General features: G+C 40.6%; 1 protein-coding gene across 4 annotated transcripts in view; it reads left to right on the top strand.

Moving 5' to 3' along the window:
* The window catches only part of MACROD2 (mono-ADP ribosylhydrolase 2), a 1919130-nt gene that overhangs the window by 1314390 nt on the left and 582598 nt on the right, over window positions 1-22142 (top strand). For all 4 annotated transcript variants that reach the window (XM_057703765.1, XM_057703767.1, XM_057703766.1 and 1 more), the window contains exon 7: window positions 18408-18438. In XM_057703765.1, the coding sequence (XP_057559748.1) occupies window positions 18408-18438 (31 nt within the window). The remainder of the gene's footprint in view (window positions 1-18407; window positions 18439-22142) is intronic.

The raw sequence follows: 22142 nt of genomic DNA, 5'->3' as shown, positions 1-22142 counted from the left end.
TTTTCTACTGATAACTCTCATCCGTATCAAACTCTATGTTACAATAGAGGCACTTCTCAGGCTGAATTCTGTCCCACACACAAACATCGAGTAGCAAGCACTAACAAAAACAGTCACTTAGTCTTAAGAAGGTCATTTTGAGTAGCCAACCGTGAAGGCAGATGGGGCCATGGACGCGTCCATTCAGCGTGTGATTGTAACATCAGGCAGAGCTGTGGACCTTGGCTTGGCTGCCAAGCTCTTAGGTGGTTGACCTTGTCAGATTCTCAAGCATCTCTCATGCAAAGCTAATGGTTCCCATACAATTTCTCTGGCCAACTACGTATCTTGAACACCTCTCATTTTACCAATAAAGAATTATTTCTAATATCTATCTCCATTGCTTGTTAACTAACCCTCTACTGTTCAGTATTAATAGTTGATATGGTTTATGTGCTATCTGTGGAAGGTGAATACCTGATTAAGGTACTTAACTAATTGCCTCCAGGGTATATATTCTCTCTCTCACACACACACACACACACACACACACACACACACACACACACACACACACACACACACACACACACACACACACACACACACAGATATTTAAAACCAAATCACAACCTGGACAATATTCCAAAACAGAAACTCTTTAGAAATCATGATTTGCCTTTCTTGGAAAAATATTTCATCAACTTGAAATTTTCTGTGGCTGTTAGTCTGAAGTTTTGGTAAAGAGAATCTTCATATTCTTCACATAAAATATTGCTGCCTTTACTTTGTTAAATGGCTTACTTTAAAAATTTGTCGGAACTGATTTTGTCTGCTAAGGAAAAAAAAAATTCAGATTTTGAAAACCCTGTTCCACATCCCCTCATCTCATCCCCCTCCTCAGGTAAATTTTGAAAAACTACATCTTGCTATGGAAGTTTTATTAAATTTTCTTGAAAGAATAGGGTAAAACTATGATTGCAAGAGTTTGAATAAATATTATAGAAAACCCAGATTTCCCCATACTTCACAATGACATTTAGCCTAGTAAGTTGGTATTAGAGCTCTCCCCAAATTACCTAGCTAGTGTTTCATAGTATATCTAAAAATTGTGATGATTTTGTGCTTTGACTACAAGTGAATTTTTTGACTCCATATGGAGCTATGAGAAAAATATGGCCTAATGGGAAACACCAATGTTTATTACAAGCTCATCCTTCATTTTCCAACCCATAAAGCCCATCTACTACTTGCTGAAATGGAATACCAGTCCACAGGAGGATGGGTGCAGAGAGGTTAATCTTGGGTGCTACACAGCATCATGCGAGTGGGGTTGGACGTGTCTACCCCGGCTGCTGCTGTGGGTATCCCTGTGCCTCTTGATGCACCTGTGGCTGCGTGGAGGTTCTGAGCACCTCCCAACACTCTTCTCCCTGCCTCCTCCATTGTTCCTAACGCTAGCTGTCTAGTAGGTGACTAAGAACGCCTGAAAAGTTCAGATGCTAAATCAATGGTAATTAGTTTCTCATTATGTTCCCAAGGGTGCAACTGCTGTTGGAGAAAGAGCTGTAAATAATATTAGTTGTTGCTACCAGTTGGAGTCTCAGAACAACCTATAATTTTATTTGTGTTAATGAGACAGTTGACAACCTGTGGAGAAGAGGTTAAGCAAGTTTGAGGGGATTTAGTTTTGCACTTGAACTATTAAAAAAAAAAAACTGAAATAAGGGGAGAAGAGATCAAGAAGGGAAGAAGTCAGCCCACTCAATAGAGTTAATTAATACCCTTATGTATTGCCTTTTGGCCGTGCCATGTCTTGTCAATCAGTCATAATGCAGTAACTAAAACATCAAAGCACATGGGCTAAGTGAACCAAGCATCAGCACAGTGTCGGTTAAAGACAACCTTTGTCTAAAATGATTTCCATTTGATTGATTTATCCGGATACCTGCATCGATTTTCTGAAGTTGTGGGGCCTCTGTTTTCCGCCTGGAAATTGACAGTTCTCTGAGATCTTAGCACAGACACTATACCATTCAAATAACTGAGAAATCTCAGAATAAAATTTCAGGCCTCTTAAAGACAGCAAATGGCCCCAGTGAGATCACTCCCTGATCAGTCCATTCTTCTGGGAAGCTTAGGAATTATTATGTCTAATGACTTTGCCAGTGATTCTGGCCTGTGTAATTAAGATCCAAATATAACTCTATGTTCATTCTATAACTAAATTTCTTATCTGGACAAATGACCCACTTATGAAAGCTCATAAAATATCATAGGCGAGTCATTACATACTTAAAAATCTCCCTAATAAAATGCACCCAAAGATGTTCAAATCTGAATTTCTAATAATTTTCTAAAAATATCCCTTACCATAAGTAACTAGAAAATACTGTATATTATCATTCAAGAGGAGAAAAATAGAATAAAGATCATAATTATAAACAAGTACTTTTCGTTGATTTCATTTAGTGAATGTATTTGCATTTTTCTTCTATCGTTTCAATTCCTGAATGTGATAGCAGAGTCACCATCATATCAACATAATCTTGCAAGCTTATGCATTCACTGCAGAATACAAAATGTCATGATATTTCTTACAGGAATATAAACCTTCTTCTTCTTCTTTTTTTTTTTTTGCAAGTTTTGCTCCACATAAAAAAATGAATGAAAATGAGGGTCAAGATTCCAGGCACTTTAGAATTCTGAATGGAAAAACTAAAGTGACTGGACTAAGGAAAATATACCATAGCTAAAGAAAACAGACTCTTGTCTTTCCTTTCCCTTCCTAACTTTTCTAAAGCTATTGATTAGGAACTCCAGTCCTATGAGAGTGGTCCAGTGTGCCTCATTAAGGATGACTCCACCTTACCAAATGAAAACAAGGAAAGAGCGGAGGTGGAGGTAGTAGAAGAGGAGGAAATGGCTCAAGGGAGAATATTTACATGTGATTGGGGAGGATTATTAAATATTGGGTTGAGAGTTCAGAGAATCTTTAGTGGAGCATTTTTAAAATTATAGATTAACTGAGGGTTTATGTTTCAACCTAAGGCAAGACACAAGAATTCATATGTCATGGGTTTTTTTCTTAGTCCTTAATAATCTGTGCCTTCTAATTTTGACCAAGTTCTTGGAACTTTCTCAGATCACTAAATCATAGTCTTTAGAGCAAAAATAGTATCAGAAATCATTCCACAGGGCATTCTTCTCAACCCTTGAAAATATCCACTTGCAATTTTGACAAGAAAAGACACCTCAACTTTTGTCTTAGCGGGAAAATAAAAGCACCTGATATTCTATGTGACTTCCTCCTCATCAGGTAGCATGTTCACAACTACTATATATGTACACACATGTGGTTCACACCAGCAAATTAGCCTAAATCAAGCAGTCACTTACTATAGTAATTAGCGATATTGAGAAGCTGGATCAAGCCTTACCTGAAGCTACACATATCACTGAAATTTTTAATTTATAAAAGTTTTTTTTTTTTCATTTTGAGTGCTACTTGGAGTTAAGTTGCCTGTTGTTTGCACCATAATGGGTTTTACTGATATAGAGGTCAAAATGAGCAGAGGAATCAGAGTATGAAAGTTCAGGGAGTAGTGGTCTGAACTCTTGCTACTCAGAGTGTTGTCCCAAGATCAGCAGCATGAGTATCATCTGGGAGCCATTAAAATGCAGAAGCTGAGACCTCAACCCAGACCTACTGAATCAGAATCTGCATTAAAATAAAAATTCCCCCAGTGATGTCTACCCAGTTATATTTGAGGACTATTTTAGTCCAAATTGGAATACTTTACTTTGCGTCTAAAATATAGAAATGACACAGACAGATAGAAACAAATAAAATAGCCCCACAAGGAAATAATTGAGACTCTAATGTTAACATTCTGTTCATGTGAGCAGAAGGACAAATGTATTTATCAGGATGAGAGGAGTTGGATGATTGAACAGAGCAGTTTTGTCGGAAGATATGACGGTTGGGGGAAGAGCATGGGCTTCATCATCTGGCCTCTTCCGGGTTTATTACTAAATTCTGTGCAGCTTTGGAAGCTCTGCCACTTCAGATACCCATGAGTTAAGTGGGAATAGTAATTTCCTCTCTGTTTTCCTCACATTTTAACTCTGCGATGTTATCTTGAAAAGCAGAGCTTGAAATGGTGTCATTGCCTAGTTGCTTGCTGCTGTAAATTTACAAAGGCCAGCAAAATATTAGCATCACCTGAGAGACTGTTAGACGTGCATAATCTCAGCCTGCCCCCGATCTACTGAATCCACATTTTCATTTTAGCATGATGTTCAGGTGAGATGAATTGGGAGATTGGGATTGACATATATACTCTACTATGTATAAAATCGATAACTAACCTACTGTATAGCATAGGGAACTCTACTCAGTGCTCTGTGGTGACCTAAATGGGAAAGAAATCCAAAAAAGAGGGGATAGATGTATACAGATAGCTGATTCAATTTGCCGTACAGCAGACACTAACACAACATTGTAAAACAACTATACTCCAATAAAAATTTTTAAAGAAAAAATAGGTGTTCAGGTGAGCGGATACACTTTGACACTTGAGGAGCACTGGCCATGTATTTTCTGAGCCAGTGAACTCCCCATCCCAGGAGAAGTTCAGGTGGAGGTTGGGTGAGCCTATCAGAGGTGGGCTAGTGGAAACAGGTAACTACCAGGAACAGTAGCACCTTTGAGATATCTGTGCTTCTAGCAGAACACTGAAAACCAGTAAAGCAGTGTGAAGTGTGCCAAAAAGGTATCATTTATAGTTTCTGCAATTAGATATGAGCTAGAGATCACATGATGACATGTTGGTTGAGAAAGGAACGCATTTCATAGGGTGGAGGAAACTTGGACAGCTCTTTGTAACACGGGAAGTAAATCTCTAGCACAGAATCATTGGTTTCTTACTGTGTCCTCGAAAACATTCCTCAATTACATCAAGTGACATCCATTACTAATGAAACTATTATTTTCCATATTGAGGATGTGTCCCACTTTCAACAAATCCCCCCAGAAAGAAACAGTAACATGGAGGGAGAGGAAAAGCCATGGGCAGAAATTCTTTCACACACTGGAAAGGAATATAACTCTTGGCTGTAATACCTTTTATCTGAGACAGAGTTACAACCTGTTATGGATGATTTTTATTTTGTCCTTAAGAAAAATGTGTTTATAACATCGTGGTTAAAAATTAAATCCTTCACTTTGTGAAATTAAACTGTCAATGAAGTCAAAGTCTACCAGAGCTAGCGGTGGCTGAATCAAGCTTCCACCCCTAAATCAAGAATTATCCCATCCATCCTTTCCTCTATCTATCCTTCCGTCTTGCCATCCTCACCCCATCCATCCATCCATCCATGCATCTATCCATGCATACCTGTGTGACCTCCTCATTGCCTCTCCAACAGTAATGATGACTTAGCACATACACTAAGTCAACTCCCTGAGAACAGGACAAAATTTAGTCTTAGCAATTTTTCAGTGACTCATAGGTGTGTCGTATTCTGCAAAACTTGGTTTGCTTATCTCCCAGTACAGGAGCCAACACTGACCCTCCATGTATACAGTGAAAGGCCAGCTGCCTGCTTCCTTCCTTATGGTTCTGGGATGATTCTGGTTGGATTAATGCAGTGATCACTGGGAAATGTGTACAAATAGCTCACCTCCTGGGGCCTGAGCTGTCAGACATCTCCTTGCAGACTGGCTGCTCCCCATGCTTTTATTTTTGCTCATTTCCATAATAGACTCTGGTGGATGAAAGTCTTCACAGTGAATGATGGTCCACAAAGGTGCACTTGGGAAGTATGACTACAGTCAATTTCCTTTTCCTTTTCCTTCCTTGCTTTCCTTTCCTTTTGTCATTCCTACAGGGTGTATCCCTAAGACACCTCTTTCTTAGTCATTATGCCCTAATTAATTCCCTTGTTAAATATAAAGTGTGCGTTAGGCTTGACTAATGTCTTCCTTTGTGACTAAGGAAAGGAGAATGTATTACCTTTACATATTGACTCAAACTGCATAATCATAGCTCATTGTATTTAAAGTCCTTGTTCTCTACAAACCACTCCGTAGTTTAGGCCCCAAGCAACTGTCAAGAGAGTCTCACCTGACTCCCATAAATACGAAAGGGTGTTTGCACATAAAATTGACTGTAAAGGTGCCTGTATTCATGTGGAAAACCATCTCTTTTTCTATGTGGTTTTTCAAGTTCACACCATAAAATTATAGAGGAGCTGAAGTGGAATTGCTCAATTTGTGATGAGAGCTGACATTTTAAGAGATGGAACAGAGCTGTCAAAAAAATCTGCAGGCAGAAGATCTGCATATATGTTGGTAATCTAGCAATCTGCTCCCTCTCTGATAATATGGTCTGTGACAGATTAGTAAGCACAGAAAAGAAAGGACCTCAGCGCATCCCAGGGGAGTGAGTGTGCTGGATTGAGGAGGATGAAGCCTGGGCTACAGTTGTCTGGTGCAGTGACGAGGAAAAAAGCATTGGTTAGAACAGAATGACACACAGTGGTTCTCAAAGTGTCCTAATTTTCAGTTACACTGTGACACTAATCTTCATTGTGGTGGCAGATGTAATACTGTTGAGATCGGGTAGCTAGAGCCTAGAAGGGGTTTCATACTGTGTGGATGTCGAAAAGGAAGTCTCATCTCTAACCAGTCTTTCTTTAAGGACCAGGGATGCTCAAAGTGAATTCTTCTCTCATCACCTCCTCCTTCTTGAGAGACCTCACTTACTTTACTCTGCAGTGGAAAGTGCTTAGAATTCTGAGTCAGAAGATCAAGGCATCTGTCTGAGCTTTTTCTCTTAGTCACTGTCTGACTCTGGGGAGCTTTCTCACTCCATCTGGGCATAGTAATAGTGATGCCTCCTCTCAGGATTCTGTGTTATTATGAGAGACAGCAAAGCCCATGTGAAAACAGCAAGGAGGCTTTAGCATTTACTAGGTGCTATCTTTATTTATTTGCCTAAGACACCTGAGAGCTGAAGCTTGTGGACACCCTGGCATCCTTTTCCATGGTCTTTGGGTAAATAGTGTTGACTGCGTATTAGCTCTCTTCCTTCTCACAGCTGTTCATTTTGTTAGCAGATCATTAGAGAGTCTTGGAAAAAGAGTGGAGACACAGGTGGGCTGAGAAACGGTTGAGTTACTATATCCATTGTGTCCAATCCATGCAAAGACTCTAAGAAAAACTCACCAGCCAAGTGTGTCATGGCTTTGGGGCAGCTCCTCTCTGAGGCCATCTGTGTTTCTTGTTTTGTGACTGTTTGTTGTTAATGGATTTTCTTCAGTATTTCCTTTGGAAATTACATCTTCAACTTTCTAATTTAAAAAGACATGGAGACACAACTGATTATTAAGGAAGCCAAGGACTGACTCAAAGCCATAAGTAGATAATAACCCCTATTTGGATTTGTTTTACAGAAGTTTACATGGAGCACATTCTTCATGGGGCCTTGCCCTGGGCATGGTGCCGTAAAGTCCAAGGACCACTGCCTCCTCCCCGCATGGTCACTCTCAGAGTCCCCTCCGGTTGTCCATCCCTGGCAGCCCCTCCTTGGCTTTAAACCAGATGTCTGTTTTCCAAGTTACTCGTGGTCTTAAGAATGCTCTTTCCTCCTTCTTGCTTCTTTACAAGGATTTACCTGCTTTTACTTCTCCCTCTTACCAAGACTAACCAGAAGTGACCGTGGGTTCTGTTTCCTCTGAGATTCTCCCAAAATCACCCCTCAGGTTTATTTCACTTTAAAAGTTCTACTGGAGCCACATCAAGCTTAATAACAATAACAAACATCTGCATTGGTTCTCCAAAAGCAGACTCGGGGATGAGGATTTGCTAGGACAAGCCCAGGAAAAACAAAAGGTGAGATGTGAAGACTGAGACCAGAAGGGAAGGGTGGATGTCAGGCTGCGATGCAGGTGACTGCAGACAGAGTCCCACGGTGATGCTCATCAGGGGATGCAGGTCACACCTCAGCTTTGTCCGCTCCAGGGCAAGGATGCCGGAGTACCGGCACCCTCCACACCGCGCCCATCAGATATTGACTGCTTAAGGGCTTCCCCGGAGGTGTTTGATTGGCAGACTCCAGGTGCTCTGAGGGCGCTGGCAATGAGGGCTCAGCAGCCCGAGGGCATCCCTGTGACAGCCGCTGTGTGTGAGGCTTGCTTCTGGTGGGGGCACAGGGCTGGTAAAGGACAGGACACGGGTGGTGTCCCTTCCAGACACGCTGGGGAAAGCTCCAGGGCCCCTAAGTCCTCAGAGCTCCACCTACATCCCTGTGCTCTTTCTGGCGGGGCTCTGGTCCCTCAGTACCATGTGTACAAGGCACCTCCTTGTCATTCTGGCCCCTTCTTCAGCCAGGAAGGCCCCTCCATGCAGAAACAGCCAGGCCTTGGGATGGGTGTGAGCTGTGGGCCTTTCAGTCTCCGGCGGGTAATTTACTTCTCAGGGGATCTGAGTTGATTGACTGTTATCTCAGCTTCCCCAGCTCTACCCGGGAAAAGGTCACCTAAGGGCATCCCCTCACACCCCCCACCTCTCAGTGCCAGGGGTACAGAAATGAACCTAGTACATGTACTTAATTATGAAGATGTGGGAGCAGATACTTCCCAAATTAGAGGTGATTAAGGTTATGGAAAAAAAGTTATCATTTTAGGAATATTTTGTTTCAGTAGGAGCTTCCATATTGCACAACTGGTTTGCTATTAATGTAAGAAGTGTTTTTGTTTGTTTTCCTTCTTTTTAACTTTTGTGTCTCCCTTTGCTTCTATGTGAAGGGAGTTTACAGATGTAGACATTTTGGAACAGAATGCACATTCTTCTGGGTTCAGTGCATTTATGGGACTTGCTCTCATTTTCACAAATGTATAGTTTCCAGTAAAACATCTCTACCAGTCATTCGAGCTAGCGCGGGCAAAAGGCAAGTGTTTTCCCTTTGCTGGTTCTGACATTTTGCATCCTAATAAATTCACGGTGGAAGTAATCCAGCTGTCTTCTTGGAAAATATAAAGTTTAGAAGAGGACTGCGACTATTCATGGCTATGTAATAGTTTGTTTTATACTGTGTGGAGTTGTAGTTATAAACACGAAAGCAGCTGGCAATAAATGACTTTATGACAGCTATTTCCAAGGTATAATGAAGAAAACAAAAACAAAGTTATTGCTTATAATTATGGTGCCTGGGTGAGCCTGCACTGTGCACTCCAAACACTACCCTGGCCGTTTCCAGGTGATCTCATTCACAGGCTCCTTTAAATGACCTTGGCCTTCAGTTTATTTAGCTTTGGGGAGGGGCGTGCACTGATCGTATTTGCATTTTCCAGTGCAATTTGTTAAAGAGACAGCATCCTTTTGCTCTATTCACCCATGTAATGGGGAAAAAAAAATGGAATTATTGACTCTTCCTGACTGTGGAAGAGATTTTACATTGAAAAAAATCTTTTGGAGGGAGCAGTTTGTCTGTACAGTCAGCCCTCTGTATCCATGGGTTCCTGATCTGCAGGTCCAACCAACTGTAGATCAAAAAAAAAAAAAAGAAAGAAAGAAAGAAAAAGAAAAAAAGAAAAATTCCAGAAAGTTCCAAAAAGCGAAACTCAAATTTGTTGTGGACTGGCAACTATTTACATAACATTTACATTGTATTTACAACTATTTACATCACATTTACATTGTATTAGCTATTATAAGTAATCTAGAGATGATTTAAAGTGTAGGGGAAGGTATGCATAGGATATAGGCAAATACTACCCCATTTTATGCAAGTGACTTGAGCATTCGTGGATCTGGGTATTTGAGGCAGGTCCTGGAAGGACTGTATTTTCAAAATTTTAAACTTTTCTTTAACTGAATGGTTAAACAAGTTAATTTTATTTCTAGGAATATATCCTACCAGAATACATTAGATACATAAAGGCATGGTCAAGAATGCTTATGGCAGGATTATTATAGCAATATTCACAAACAACCTACATGTTAATCACGTTAAGTAAACATAGTGTAACCATGCCTGGAATAGTATGTAGACATTAGATCATCATACACTGACATTGAACGATCTCCAAGATCTAGCACATGAAAAAAGCTAGTCTCTGAAGATACAACACAACATATGCTCCAGTTTGTGTAGAACAAAAAATCTGGCTCTGTTTGTATAGCTATATAACTCAATTATTCATTCATTCATCCATTCAATATTTATTGAGTGTCAGGCCCCATTCTAGGAGCAGTTGATACAACAATAAGTAAAACAAAGGTCTTCCTGGATTTTGCCTGCCAGTGGGGGCTTGAGGTCGAGGAGGCGATGAATAAGCAAACACCTGTGTGTTGGGTGGTATAAGAGTCTTAAAGAGAGCCCAGCAGCCTAAGGGAATGTAGCTCGAGGCCAGAAACAGTCTCCTCTTTGAGGAGGTACCATCTGATCAGAGATCTCAAAGGAAGTGTGCCTGACAGAGGGGACAGCTGGCCAGAGGCCCTGAAGCAGGACTGGGCTTTCTGTGTTTGAAGAACAAAAGGAGAGCAGCATGGCTGGAACGCTGTGAGCAAGGGGACAAGTGGAAGGAAAGGAGGGCAGAGAGGAAGGCGGGAGCCAGATCACAGGGCAAACAGAGGCTCCTAACTTCACATTTTATTAAAATGTGATGTGAAGGGACTAACTTGGGTTTGAGATCAGGAAAAAGACATGATCTCAGGCTTTAAACTGTGAACACATGGAGTCATGTGATGCTCACCGTGTTATTGGCCTGGATGGCCCGAGAGGAGGGTTTTCTCGTTGAATTCCAGGAAGGGCGGGGTAGGGTTGTAGGAGAAAGTTCTCCTTGCTGTCTGCCTACACCTGCCTCTTTTAAGTCTTTTGAGAATTACCTATAAGTTCTTTGTGTAATTAACAATTATTAAAGGTAAAAAATCAATTATTCCTTACACAAAATAAATAAACATCTTAGTTAACATTCCTTTCTGTGACCTTGAGCAGGCCACTTTCTTAGCTTTTTCTCCTCTATGTTTATGAAAAGGGGGTAATAGGTTCTTTATCACTGGATCGTTCGTGAGAGTGAATCAGATTCTAAGCATAGAGCTTTTAGCCTGTGCTCGGCATGTTGGAGCACAGAGGTCGCCCTTATCTGTGGGGGACACATTCCAAGACCCCCAGTGGATGCCTGCAGCATAGATAAGTACTGAGCCCTATATATACTATGTTTTTTTCCTGTACATACATACCTATGATAAAGTATAGTTTATAAATTAGGTACAGTAAGAGATTAACAACATTAATGATAAAATAGAACAATTTTAACAATATACTATAATAACAGTTATAGGAATGTAGTCTCTCTCTCTCTCTCTCAAAATATCTTATTGTACAAATTTAATGCCTTTTCCATGTTCACTAAGCACTTATCACACACCACGGCTGTAACTTTTGCCCTGTGAGGTGTGACAGCAAAACTAGCACGGATTTATTTTTCCTTCTTCACAATTTTGCAATAGAAGATTCGTTCTTACCCTAATCTTAGCAACCTCAGCACACAGTTGTTTTTTTTCTTTTCCTTAATGAGTTGAGAGCTTTCCCCTTTTCACCTAAGAGAAGCACTGCTCCTTTTCGGCATATCCGAATTGCTAGTATCACTACTTTTGCGTTTAGGGGCCATTATTAAGCAAAATGAGGGTTCCTTGAATACGAACACCACAATATGGCAATGCTGTGACAGCCTAGCAGAATACTGAGGTGGTTACTGCTCAGTGACTGACGGGTGGGATACATGGATGATTCACGTCCCAGGCAGGATGGAGTGAGATGGCGCTAGATTTCATCATGCTAGTTAGGATGGAGCACAATTTAATATTTGTGAATTGTTTATTTCCAGAATTTTCCATTTAATATTTTTAGACTGCAGTTGACCATGGGTAACTGAAACTGAGGAAAGCAAAAACACAAAGAAGGGAGGGGACTACCGTAATTCAAGAATGGCAGCTATTGTTGTTGCTAGGCTACCACCTTCCAGGTCCACGCACCATGAGGAATTCGGGATGCTATAAAATTGCCTGCCTCTTCATCACCTTTATCCTGAGCTTTAGAGAAGCATAAGAGGCTGTTTCATAACATTATAGAATGTAATAGCTGAGCAATCTGTCTGGTCCAGCTCTGCCCCCTTTGTAATTGGAGAAACTGAGGTTCTGAGGGGCTATACTGTTGGCTTTCAGATTTATAGCTAATGAGTGACCCTGGTCTCTTGGCTTTCAATGCAAATCTCTATTTACTGCATCATTGTTCTCCTAACTTTAAACATTCCTAGTCCATCTTCTAATATGATGATTATCTAATATTTAATAGAATTTTTAACTACTCTTATTTTCAAAGGAAACTTTGTAGCATCACCCTAAGTGGAAAACCAGTATTCCTTGTTATAATACATCAGAATAGCCTATAGTTTTAGCATATTTGTATTGTTGCTATTGCCAGAGCAATGCCGTGTAACAAACAACTCCAAAACTTAGTGATATATAATGGTAAGCATGTCTTCCTTGCTCACAGGCGTATGGGTTGGTTGGGGCACCGCTGATCTAGGCTTAGTTAAGTTGACCTATTCTACTTGTCCCCAGCCTCTCTGGACCAGCAACTACAGGAAGTATGTTCTTCTCATGGTTCTCCTCCAAAGGCAGGATTGCAAAAGTTCAAACCTAAATGTCCTGTTTGCTATTTTCCCACAGACCAAGCCAAGTTGTATGCTCAAATCCATCATCAGTGAGACAAGGAAAATACATCATCCCCCTAGTGGGGGAAAGGCAGAGTCATATACCAAAAGGTATAAACAGAAGGAGAGATGAAGACTTAGGAAAAATAATGGAGTATATAAAAGCAATATGTCGCTATTACACTGAAATGGGCAATGACTATTTGTCTGCTACCCCAAAATACCTTGGATAGTCCTAGACTTAGGCAGATCACAGTTTGAGAAATACCCAAGTATGCTTCATCCTAGATAGGAGGACTTTGGTACAACCTATGAGGCCAGTAACCAAACACCTGAAGACAGAGAATGGTACCCTGGATTTCACAGATGCACATTTTCTCATATACCAACTTCTTTGGAAGTAGGATGCCTCTTACAGCCGGGGATGTTTTACAGTCAAACATAGTTGTGATAAGCTTTCACTGCTGCACACGTATGTGCTTGACTGTCATCCGGAATGCATTTGACTGGATAGCTGCCATGCCTTGACTTTCAGCCACCCAACCAGTTAGGGGCCGTTTAAGGAGCAGGTGTGTGTTCTTCAGTGTTGTCTAAAAACCTTTGTTAGCAACAAAGAAAGAGCCAGCTTCAAAACTTTCAGAGAGGGTGTTACAGGCTTGGAAGAAGAGTTCAGAGTCAACAGTGGAGCACTCGTGAAGGACTGAATCACCACCATTCTTGAGAGCACAAGGATAAAAGTGTGGAAAAGTTGTATCTAGGATACTGTTTTGAAAAGTAATTCAAAAGTACTGGCTCTTAATGTGAGGAAGTTTGAGGAAATTGTAACCAATTTATCTCCTTTTCATCTATGCTCTAGAACAAGATATGCCTTAAGAAATGATTTAAGTAAATCCAAAATAGCAATTTCAGTAAGTATAGAATAAAAATCCTAAGTGACAGAAAAACTGTGTTTTCGCTTACAGAGCTTCCCCTTACCTAGTGGTACACAAAGTACAACATAATGGTGTTTCTTATAATTGACAGCTTCCTCAATTAGGTGAAGAGTGATATATAATCAAAAACACTTAAACGAAAGGTGTATCAGGTAGCGCACTTTTGCTTGCAAATAACAGAGAATCTAAAACTGACTAAACGATAAGGAAAATGTTGACTCAGCAATGGAAAGATTCTAGAGGTTGGGAGAACTTTACAGATAATTTACACCATCATCTCAGTGATACCAGAACTCACCGTCTCTCCATCCCTGTGGGTGAGGGATGTGTGTGCTACTCACCTTATTCAATCATCACCTTCCCATGGAGCTGAGGGTGGAGTTAGCCCTGCTTAGATCACAAGGCTGCTGTATAAGCAGTGGGTGGATGGTAATGGCCTTGGATAAGGAGGAGAGAAAGAAATCCCCACTTTGCAACAATGCAGGAATCAGAGGTCAAAGGAAAGCAAGTGATAGTTATGATGTTGGCTTAGGCAATGAGCCCTGAGGAACTGTTAGGATTAAGACAAAGGCTGAGGGGTGTTTCTTTCCTTGCCCTCAAGTTACTGAGACCAAAATGGGAGAAGTGGAAACAGATATTCTCTACGAATGTACTTGAACCAAAATGCTGGGCTAAGGAAATATTTTCCAAGTGGTGGCCTAATCTATAATTTCACAAAATAAAAATCCTCTCTCACTCCTCAAGTCAAATGATTATTTCTTTCCCTCAAGAGAGAAATGCATGCTGATTTGGGGGGAGGAAATACTGGCTAAAAGTCGAGTGCTATGAAGTTTCTGGTGGTTGTAGGCTCAGTCCTGATTAGCAGGGAGACGTCTTGCTCCTAGAGCTTGCTGGAAGGGGAGTCTGGAGCCTTACAAATTGGGCTGATGATGTCATTCCCCAAGTGCTACAGGTGACTGCAGAGTTACATGCTCTTAAACCAGGCTAATCGGCCTGGGTTTTGGTATAATCTATCGTTCTTCCGCAGGAGAGGATTTTTGTGGGAGGTGGTTATGTTAAATATACCTTTGAAGTAAAGAAATCCCATGCTACTCACTTCTGGTGGTCCCATCCAAAGTTTATTATGACAAAGAACACAGACTCTGTGCTGTAAAATCCCGTAGCTGAGCTCACTTGCTCCCTCTTTCTCACTCTCTCTCTCTCTCTCAGTCTCTCTCTCTCTGTATCTCTCTCTCTTGTAATAAACAGTGATCAATAAGGATATTTAGTTTGGATGAATTATATGCAAAGTTGTTTTACATACAATGATTTTTTTCCATGATATTGCAATCCTCTCTCTGCTTTATCATTGCCTTTTGGTTTGAATTAATGCAATAATGTTACCAAAGGCATCCTCCATGACACAACTGTTTGCCTTCACTTTCAAGGCAACAGTGTCATTTTCGGATGAAGCTGTTTGTCCTCGTTAAAACAGACAAGGCAGTTGGTACATTCAGCCTCAATTACTAAGTTGCATGATTGATTCCAAGATAGAGCTGGGAGCTGAGGCAAATGAAAGTTGCCACTAGCTGTTCGGGGCTCTCTCTTCTGCTGCATCTGATGGGAAAAGACTTGTAATACTGGGCCTGAGAGGAAAGCGGAAGGGAGTGAACGCAGATCAGTTCCCCAGGAGGCAGACTCTGAGACAGAGTTTAGGGTGCAGGATGTTTCCTGAGCTGTGCTCTGGGGATCAACACCTGGAGAAGACAGGGGAGGGAGGGAAAGATGAGGAGTCAGAGGGAAAGATGAGCTGCCACGTGGCTCAGTGATGGCCCCGCTCACCCCATGTGGAGCTCTGAAGCTGGCCGGGCCCTTCAGTGCTGCGCTGATTTGAGCCAGAATGACCACGGCCTTTATACTCTGCATTGATTAGGGGAAGGGGCATGACCCCAGTGAGGTGAGTCTCTGCATCTGACACAATCCTTGAATCCCTGACAGTTGAAGGCTGTCTACTAACAGCAGTGCTGAGGTCTAGGCGTTAGATTCTAGGGCAGTAGTCCTCAGCCAGGGATGATTTCGCCCCTTAGGGGACATTTGACAATGTCTGGAAATATTTTTGTTTGTCAAGACTGGGGGCCGGCTCCTAGCAAGTGGATAGAGTACAGGGATGCTGTTAAACATCTCACCATGCACAAGATAGTCAGCAACAAAGAATCGTCTGGTCCCAAATATCAACAGTGCCAAGGAGAGGAAGCCCTGCTCCAGGGCAACAGATCCCCCCTTGAAGCAGAGCCTGGTGGGCATCACAGTGGCCACCAGAAGAATCAGCATTAATTGAGATACTGCTACTTGTCAGCCACAATGCTCTGTGTTCCTTATGCCTCATCCTCCCCCAGCCCCCTTAGGAGAGCCTTAGAGTTTTCATCTACTGATGAGGAAATGGTACTCAGAGCAGCGAAGTAAACTCCTCAATATCGTGAACAGGAAGGAGGCCCAGGTGGGATTTCAAGCAGACTGGCTTGTGGAAAACATTCTAGTATCTTCTAGTTTCCACTTAATGGCCCAAGGCAACCATTCTCAAACTTCTCTCTTTATCTGCCCGGAGCACAAGATGGATGATGTTTACGTGTTCAGTTTACTTTCATGGAATTCCTGGGACACCAGCTTTAAACACACCTCTTTCTAGCTCGTTTAAAAGGCAGAATGAAACATGAGTGAGCACGGCACACATCGCAGGGATGACTCTGAATCCTCTCTAATTTGTGTTTCTAAGCAGGCCATTCCTGAACTTTGAGCCCTTACTATAAGCAGCAAATTGCTTGTGGTAAGCATGCAGTTGATTTCCACACTCAGAGTACAGCCTGTGCGTAATCTTGGTGAATGCCTGTAAAAAGACTACAGTATTTTCAGGAGAATTTGCTCCATACTGTCTCTTCATGGTTGTGTCATTGGATGAATCGAGTCATTCAAGAACACTCTTCAGACCTTATTGGCACCTCAAGAACACAAGGAATCCAATAATTAACTTTAATGCATTCAAAAATAGCTCCTATTCCATTCCAGAAACTATTCTATGTTCTTGTTAGAAGCAGTAGCATCCACTAGTGAAAGAACAAAAAAAAAAAAAAAATGTCATTTTGCAGACATATAGGTCAGCTTAACAGAATAAATTATTACTCTAAAACAAAATCACGTAAATTGTGACTTTTTAAATAGAAAGTCCAAGTAAAGGGAATACATATACATTCTATAAAATGTTAAGGAAAGTAATATGTAGCACACGTTTAACCCGAAGATATAAATAAAAAAGGCGTAAACACTTCATTATAGTTGAGCCCAGTCATGATAGTTACTAGAGTCAACAGCAGCTGCAGTTTTGGGGATTTCTAGTGCAGCAGCAGTCCTTTTCAAAAAAAATTCTGTCATTACTTCCCACAGCATACTTCTATGTGGTAAACGCCATCGTCTGCATTTTCCATGGGAAAATCCAAAGACGAAAACAACCAGCTCAAATGTATACAGAGGTACCCGGACAGAGAGCATTGCCATGCTCAGGTCCCTTTCTATTGTTAGAAAGCTCAGTTTTGAGTTAACTGTATTTACATGTGTTCATTCACACTTTTCTTTTCATCAACTTCTTTAAATATTGCTAAGTAAAACACAGTGTCTTAGTCCATGTGGGCTGCTATAACAAATTGCTGGGTGGTTTAAACGACAACCATTCATTTCTCATGGCTGAGAAGTCAAAGACAAAGGTGCCAGCACATCATCTGGTATTTGGTGAGGGGCACTTCCTGGTTTGTAGATGACTGTTTTCTCATTGTAACTTCACTTGGTGGAGAGCAGAGCATGCCAGCTCTCTTCCTCTTCTTCTAAGATTTCTAATCCCGTCATGGGGGCTCATAACCTAATTAACTCCCAAAGACCCCGCCTCCGAATACCATCACATTAGACTTTCAGCATATGCATTTGGGTAGACACAAACATTCATTCCATAGCCTATGGTATCACCAGTGGTTTGCCAGCAAATGTTTAAAAAGTGACTCTTAAAAAAAATTAGTATGTATGCCTATAAGTTTATTTTAAAATTTTACTGATACAAAGAACGTATAGCACACAAATTATATATAAGAATAGAATATACAGTATCCTTCATTAGAAATTCCGTGTAGCCAATTGATTCTTACAGAATCCTTTCGTTAAATTTTATCAAAATTTTATATCCATAGCCAATCTGCGGTTTCAGTTGACGTACCCGTATAGTGCACCATGAATGTTGATTGATATTTTCATATTTTAAGCCACCAACATGAGGTCACCTAACACAGAGCTGGGACAGGATGCCCAGGAGCATACCAGAGTATAGTATTTCCACCAGACTCATATGATAGCCGTAGTCATCTCAAGAACAGAGGTCATAGTAAGATGTGGCAAAATAATTAGGAAGTGATGATGACTGAGTATGTGTTTTAGATATGACTTAGTTCATTGCAGGTTTACGTGACTTAATTTCTTAATAATAACTATGTTTGACAGTCGGTTCTCAAGATCCCTGGAAAATTGACTGTTGGCTCTTGTGAGCTGGCATAATTACTGGTAAAGAAAATTTTTCAGTTAATCAAATATGCCATTTCCACGATGTCTCCTATTCCAACCGAGTGGGGTTCAGAGCTCAGAGTATGTGAGTAGAGGGCATCCCATTATCAAGCAAAACAGATGTTGAAATAGAAGATGTCAGTTTCGGGCAGAGTTGTGCCTTTAAAATTTATTGTTATTTTTGTGGTTTATTCACAGGCATTTCCCTGCATCTCAACAGGCATTTATGGTAAGTGATCTATCTTTTGGTAATGTTTATATTTCTTTATTTTGTTGTTAAAATCAAGGTTACTAGGAAAAATAAGAGGTTCTCTGATGGATATAGTTTGCTGTGATTTAAAGAGACTCAAAATGTGGGTCAAATCCCATTGAGACATCTCAAGAGGCTATTTGGATATTTTGTGTGTTATTGACTTTACTTGTATTGCATACCATGTGCAATGATTAGATGCACTGTGGCTTAATGTCTTTTGTTATGTAAAAAATTTTACTCTAGTATGATCTGACCTCTAGTAGTGATTTCTTCAATTAAGTCAGGTTTTGCTGTTAGATGAATCATAATGTGTATAAAACCTAGCGTCACCAAGTTGTGAATTACAAAATAATAGAGGTGTTAAAATGCGCATACATGCATATATCTGTATATTTAAATTAAAAAACAAATATGTGATGTTAATAAAAGCAAATACTTTTAAAGAGATGCAAATATTTTTTTCTGGTATTGATAGATTGTTTTCAGTAGTGGCTACTTCAGTTACAGGTGGAAGCAAAATGTTTTCACATCACTTGTTTTCACTAGCCTAAAGCTCTGTAAATATTCTTCCACCAACAGTGACATTTCCCTATACTTTTTTTCCTCAGGCCATTAATAAGTCTGTTTTACAATATTTAGGTAAAATAGAGTTTGTCATTTAGGGTTTTCTGATCAAGCAAAATAGATTATGACAGTTCTGAGCTCAAACTTCTCACATGGAGACTCCTAACTGAAAAATAAAATATGTGCAAATGTAAAGAAATAGTTTAAGTTGATTACTATAGGAGAAGGATAACTAAACTGATATCAAAGGTTTGAGACTTAGTTCCTCTTAATGTGACTTTTTTTTTTGGAGGTTTTGGTGAGAATACAGTGGAAAATGTAGGAGGCCCAAATCAAATTAAATGGAGAAAGATTTGGTGACGCTATTTAAAAATTTAAGGCATGCTTCTTTTTCTCTCTGGATTCCACTACAGCCTGTCTTTGTGGAAGCATAGTGGACACCAGCCTGGTGGACTAAGCTGGACCATCTGCACCATTATCCCCATCGTGGCTACTCTTTCTGCCTCACAAATACCCAGTTATAACTCTTACTTATATATTTACTTAAAGGAAGCATTATATTCGACGTTTTACCTGGTCAAGTGCCCAAGTCTTTTTTTTTTTTTCCCCCCGTCTGCATTGGGTCTTTGTTGCTGTGCCTGGGCTTTCTCTAGTTGCGGTGAGCCGGGGGCTACTCGTTGCTGCGGTGCATGGGCTTCTCATTGCAGTAGCTTCTCTTGTTGTAGAGCATGGGCTCTCGGCGCTTGGGCTTCAGCAGTTGTGGCACACTAGCTTAGTTGCCCTGCGGCATGTGGGACCTCCCTGGACCAGGGATCAAACCTGTGTCCCCTGCATTGGCAGGCGGATTCTTAACCACTGCACCAGCAGAGAAGTCCCAAGTGCCCAAGTCTTCATTTCACCTTGTCTACAGGGAAATCAGACTCCACCATAGAAACGGTTCTGATTTTTGACAGTGTTCTTTCATGACAGTCTTGATTTTCCTTGACACAAAACCAAAAACCAAAAAACCAAAAATAACAAAAAAATTGCAAAAACCCAACTACCAAAAACCATACTATGTAATTTCGTAGATGTCTGTTTTGTCTCTGAGAATCTTAACGGTAATGTACAAAGACTTTCAGAAGCTGAATTTAACACGATACACTAAAAAAGGGGGAAGTGGCAGGTAAAGGAAATAGAAAAGTAAAGGAAGATGAGGAGGGACATTAAAATGAAAGGCTCAAGAGAAGATGGTAAAAACTAAATCAAAACTAAAGTGGCCCTTGGTTAATTTCAATCCATGAAGGACAGGGATTCCTCCTTAGACTAACCTGGCTCAATGATGCACTGATATAATAACTGGATCAGTACTGCACTGTGCTGAGTGGAAGGAGAATATTGAAGACTGTTGAGAAAGGCACTGAGAGGGAGTCACAGTCACTGGGCGGAGGGCTTCCACCACACAAGCTCAGTCAACTTTCACAATGCCAGGGCAAAGAATATAGTTTTCAAGTCCTGGCTTCTCATCTCCTTTCCCCTCTAGTTTTTGAGTAAATCTCAAAGTGAGGCTGATGCCTGCAAAGGCGGGTGCCATGTTGTCTTTGGTTAGATGCACCTGTGCTTGAGACCTAGATTTGTTTTTAGCTCCATGAGGTCTTCAGTAACACTTAGATTATTTCAGGTCTCTTTACTTTTTGAACTACTAGCATTTTGCAACTTGAAAATTATGTCATGTGTCCCTTGTGAAACTATAGCTTTCTCATCAGCCCTTGATTCTCTCCTAAATACCCGTATTTTGTGAATCAGTTGTTTTCTTGCTCTTATTCAGTCCCTGCCTTCTCCATTATCCAGATCAGTTTTACGTTTATCTTTGTTTATTGGCATTTGAGAGAATCCTTAATTTGAAGAAAGTGGTCCACAGGTAAAAAGAAAAAAAAATTAAAGGCAGGCAAATAAAACTCTCAAGACTTTGTAAGTCATGCTTGGTGGATTATGGGCAAATATTCAGAACATTCTCCTGGTTCCAAGCCTTGTCTACTTATTCCATATTCTAAACCTCACGACATGAATTTTTCTAAACTATCACTTGGTGCATATTTCCCATCTGCTCTGGGGCCTTTGATCATATTCCATTACTTGTAGTTTAGCGTTCACTCTTTCTAGACTGAACAATAAGCAATTTATGTATCTCCCTAAACCAGCACTTTCAAAATTTGTGAAGAGGGGAAAAAAATCTCTTCTTGAGGATGTGAATTGCTGTGCCAAGGATTTTATATGTACCTTTGCCTTTGCATATAAAAAAGGTGGAGTTTAGTTTACGGCATTTCCTAATGATAGAAATTATTACTCTCTCAACCTTTCTCAGGAGTAGTGTTTTCTCCAGAATGTAGTTTGAGAAATTTCTTGACATCCACCCATCATTGGACACAGTCTCTGTTACACACAAATGAGCTGATGAATCTCAGAACCTGGTATGAACCTTCCCAGGTCCAATTCTGTGTCCCTTCCTTATAACACACCCACAAACAGCAAACTCACCATCACACCATCACCACCACTATTCTCTACCCCAATCCCCAAACAAAAACACACCACACATGCTTGTATAGGTTGAAGCTTGATCTCTGGGAAGTCTCCCTTGAATATGCTAAATCTTGACAGTCATTACATCTTTGAAACCTTTGAGCATCTGTAATCTGGACAATTAACAACTGCCTCTTCGTATTGTTCATTAGATGTTCTTATATATATCCTGTGTTCCTAGCCAATTTGGAGCTTTTTCATGAGCAGGGATTCACTTGTGCATAGTCTGTGCACAGCCCGTGTCTCCCATTGTATCTCCTGGAGAAACTCAGGAAATCATTGCTGTTTGTTGACAACAGTAAGGATTGTAACCCAAATTGTTGCCTAACTGATGACACAAGAAGCAGAATTGCTGATTGGCAAAGTGCCAGGCAGAGAAAGCTACCTAGTTGATATTTTCACAATGGGCAAACATCTCTATTTTTGGAGAAACAAATGTACCTCTAAAAAGCATTCTCAAACTAGGAATGACATCTGTAGCCATGGCAGTGTCCACCTTCACGAGGGGGAATGAGAACTCAAGAGCTTGTTCCATTAGAAAACCAAGATTATCT

The sequence above is a fragment of the Hippopotamus amphibius genome, chromosome 12 (assembly GCF_030028045.1).
Source record: "Hippopotamus amphibius kiboko isolate mHipAmp2 chromosome 12, mHipAmp2.hap2, whole genome shotgun sequence".
NCBI classification, from domain to species: domain Eukaryota; kingdom Metazoa; phylum Chordata; class Mammalia; order Artiodactyla; family Hippopotamidae; genus Hippopotamus; species Hippopotamus amphibius.
The sequence above is the reverse complement of the archived record's forward strand: the minus strand, read 5'-3'. Positions and strand labels throughout refer to the sequence as shown.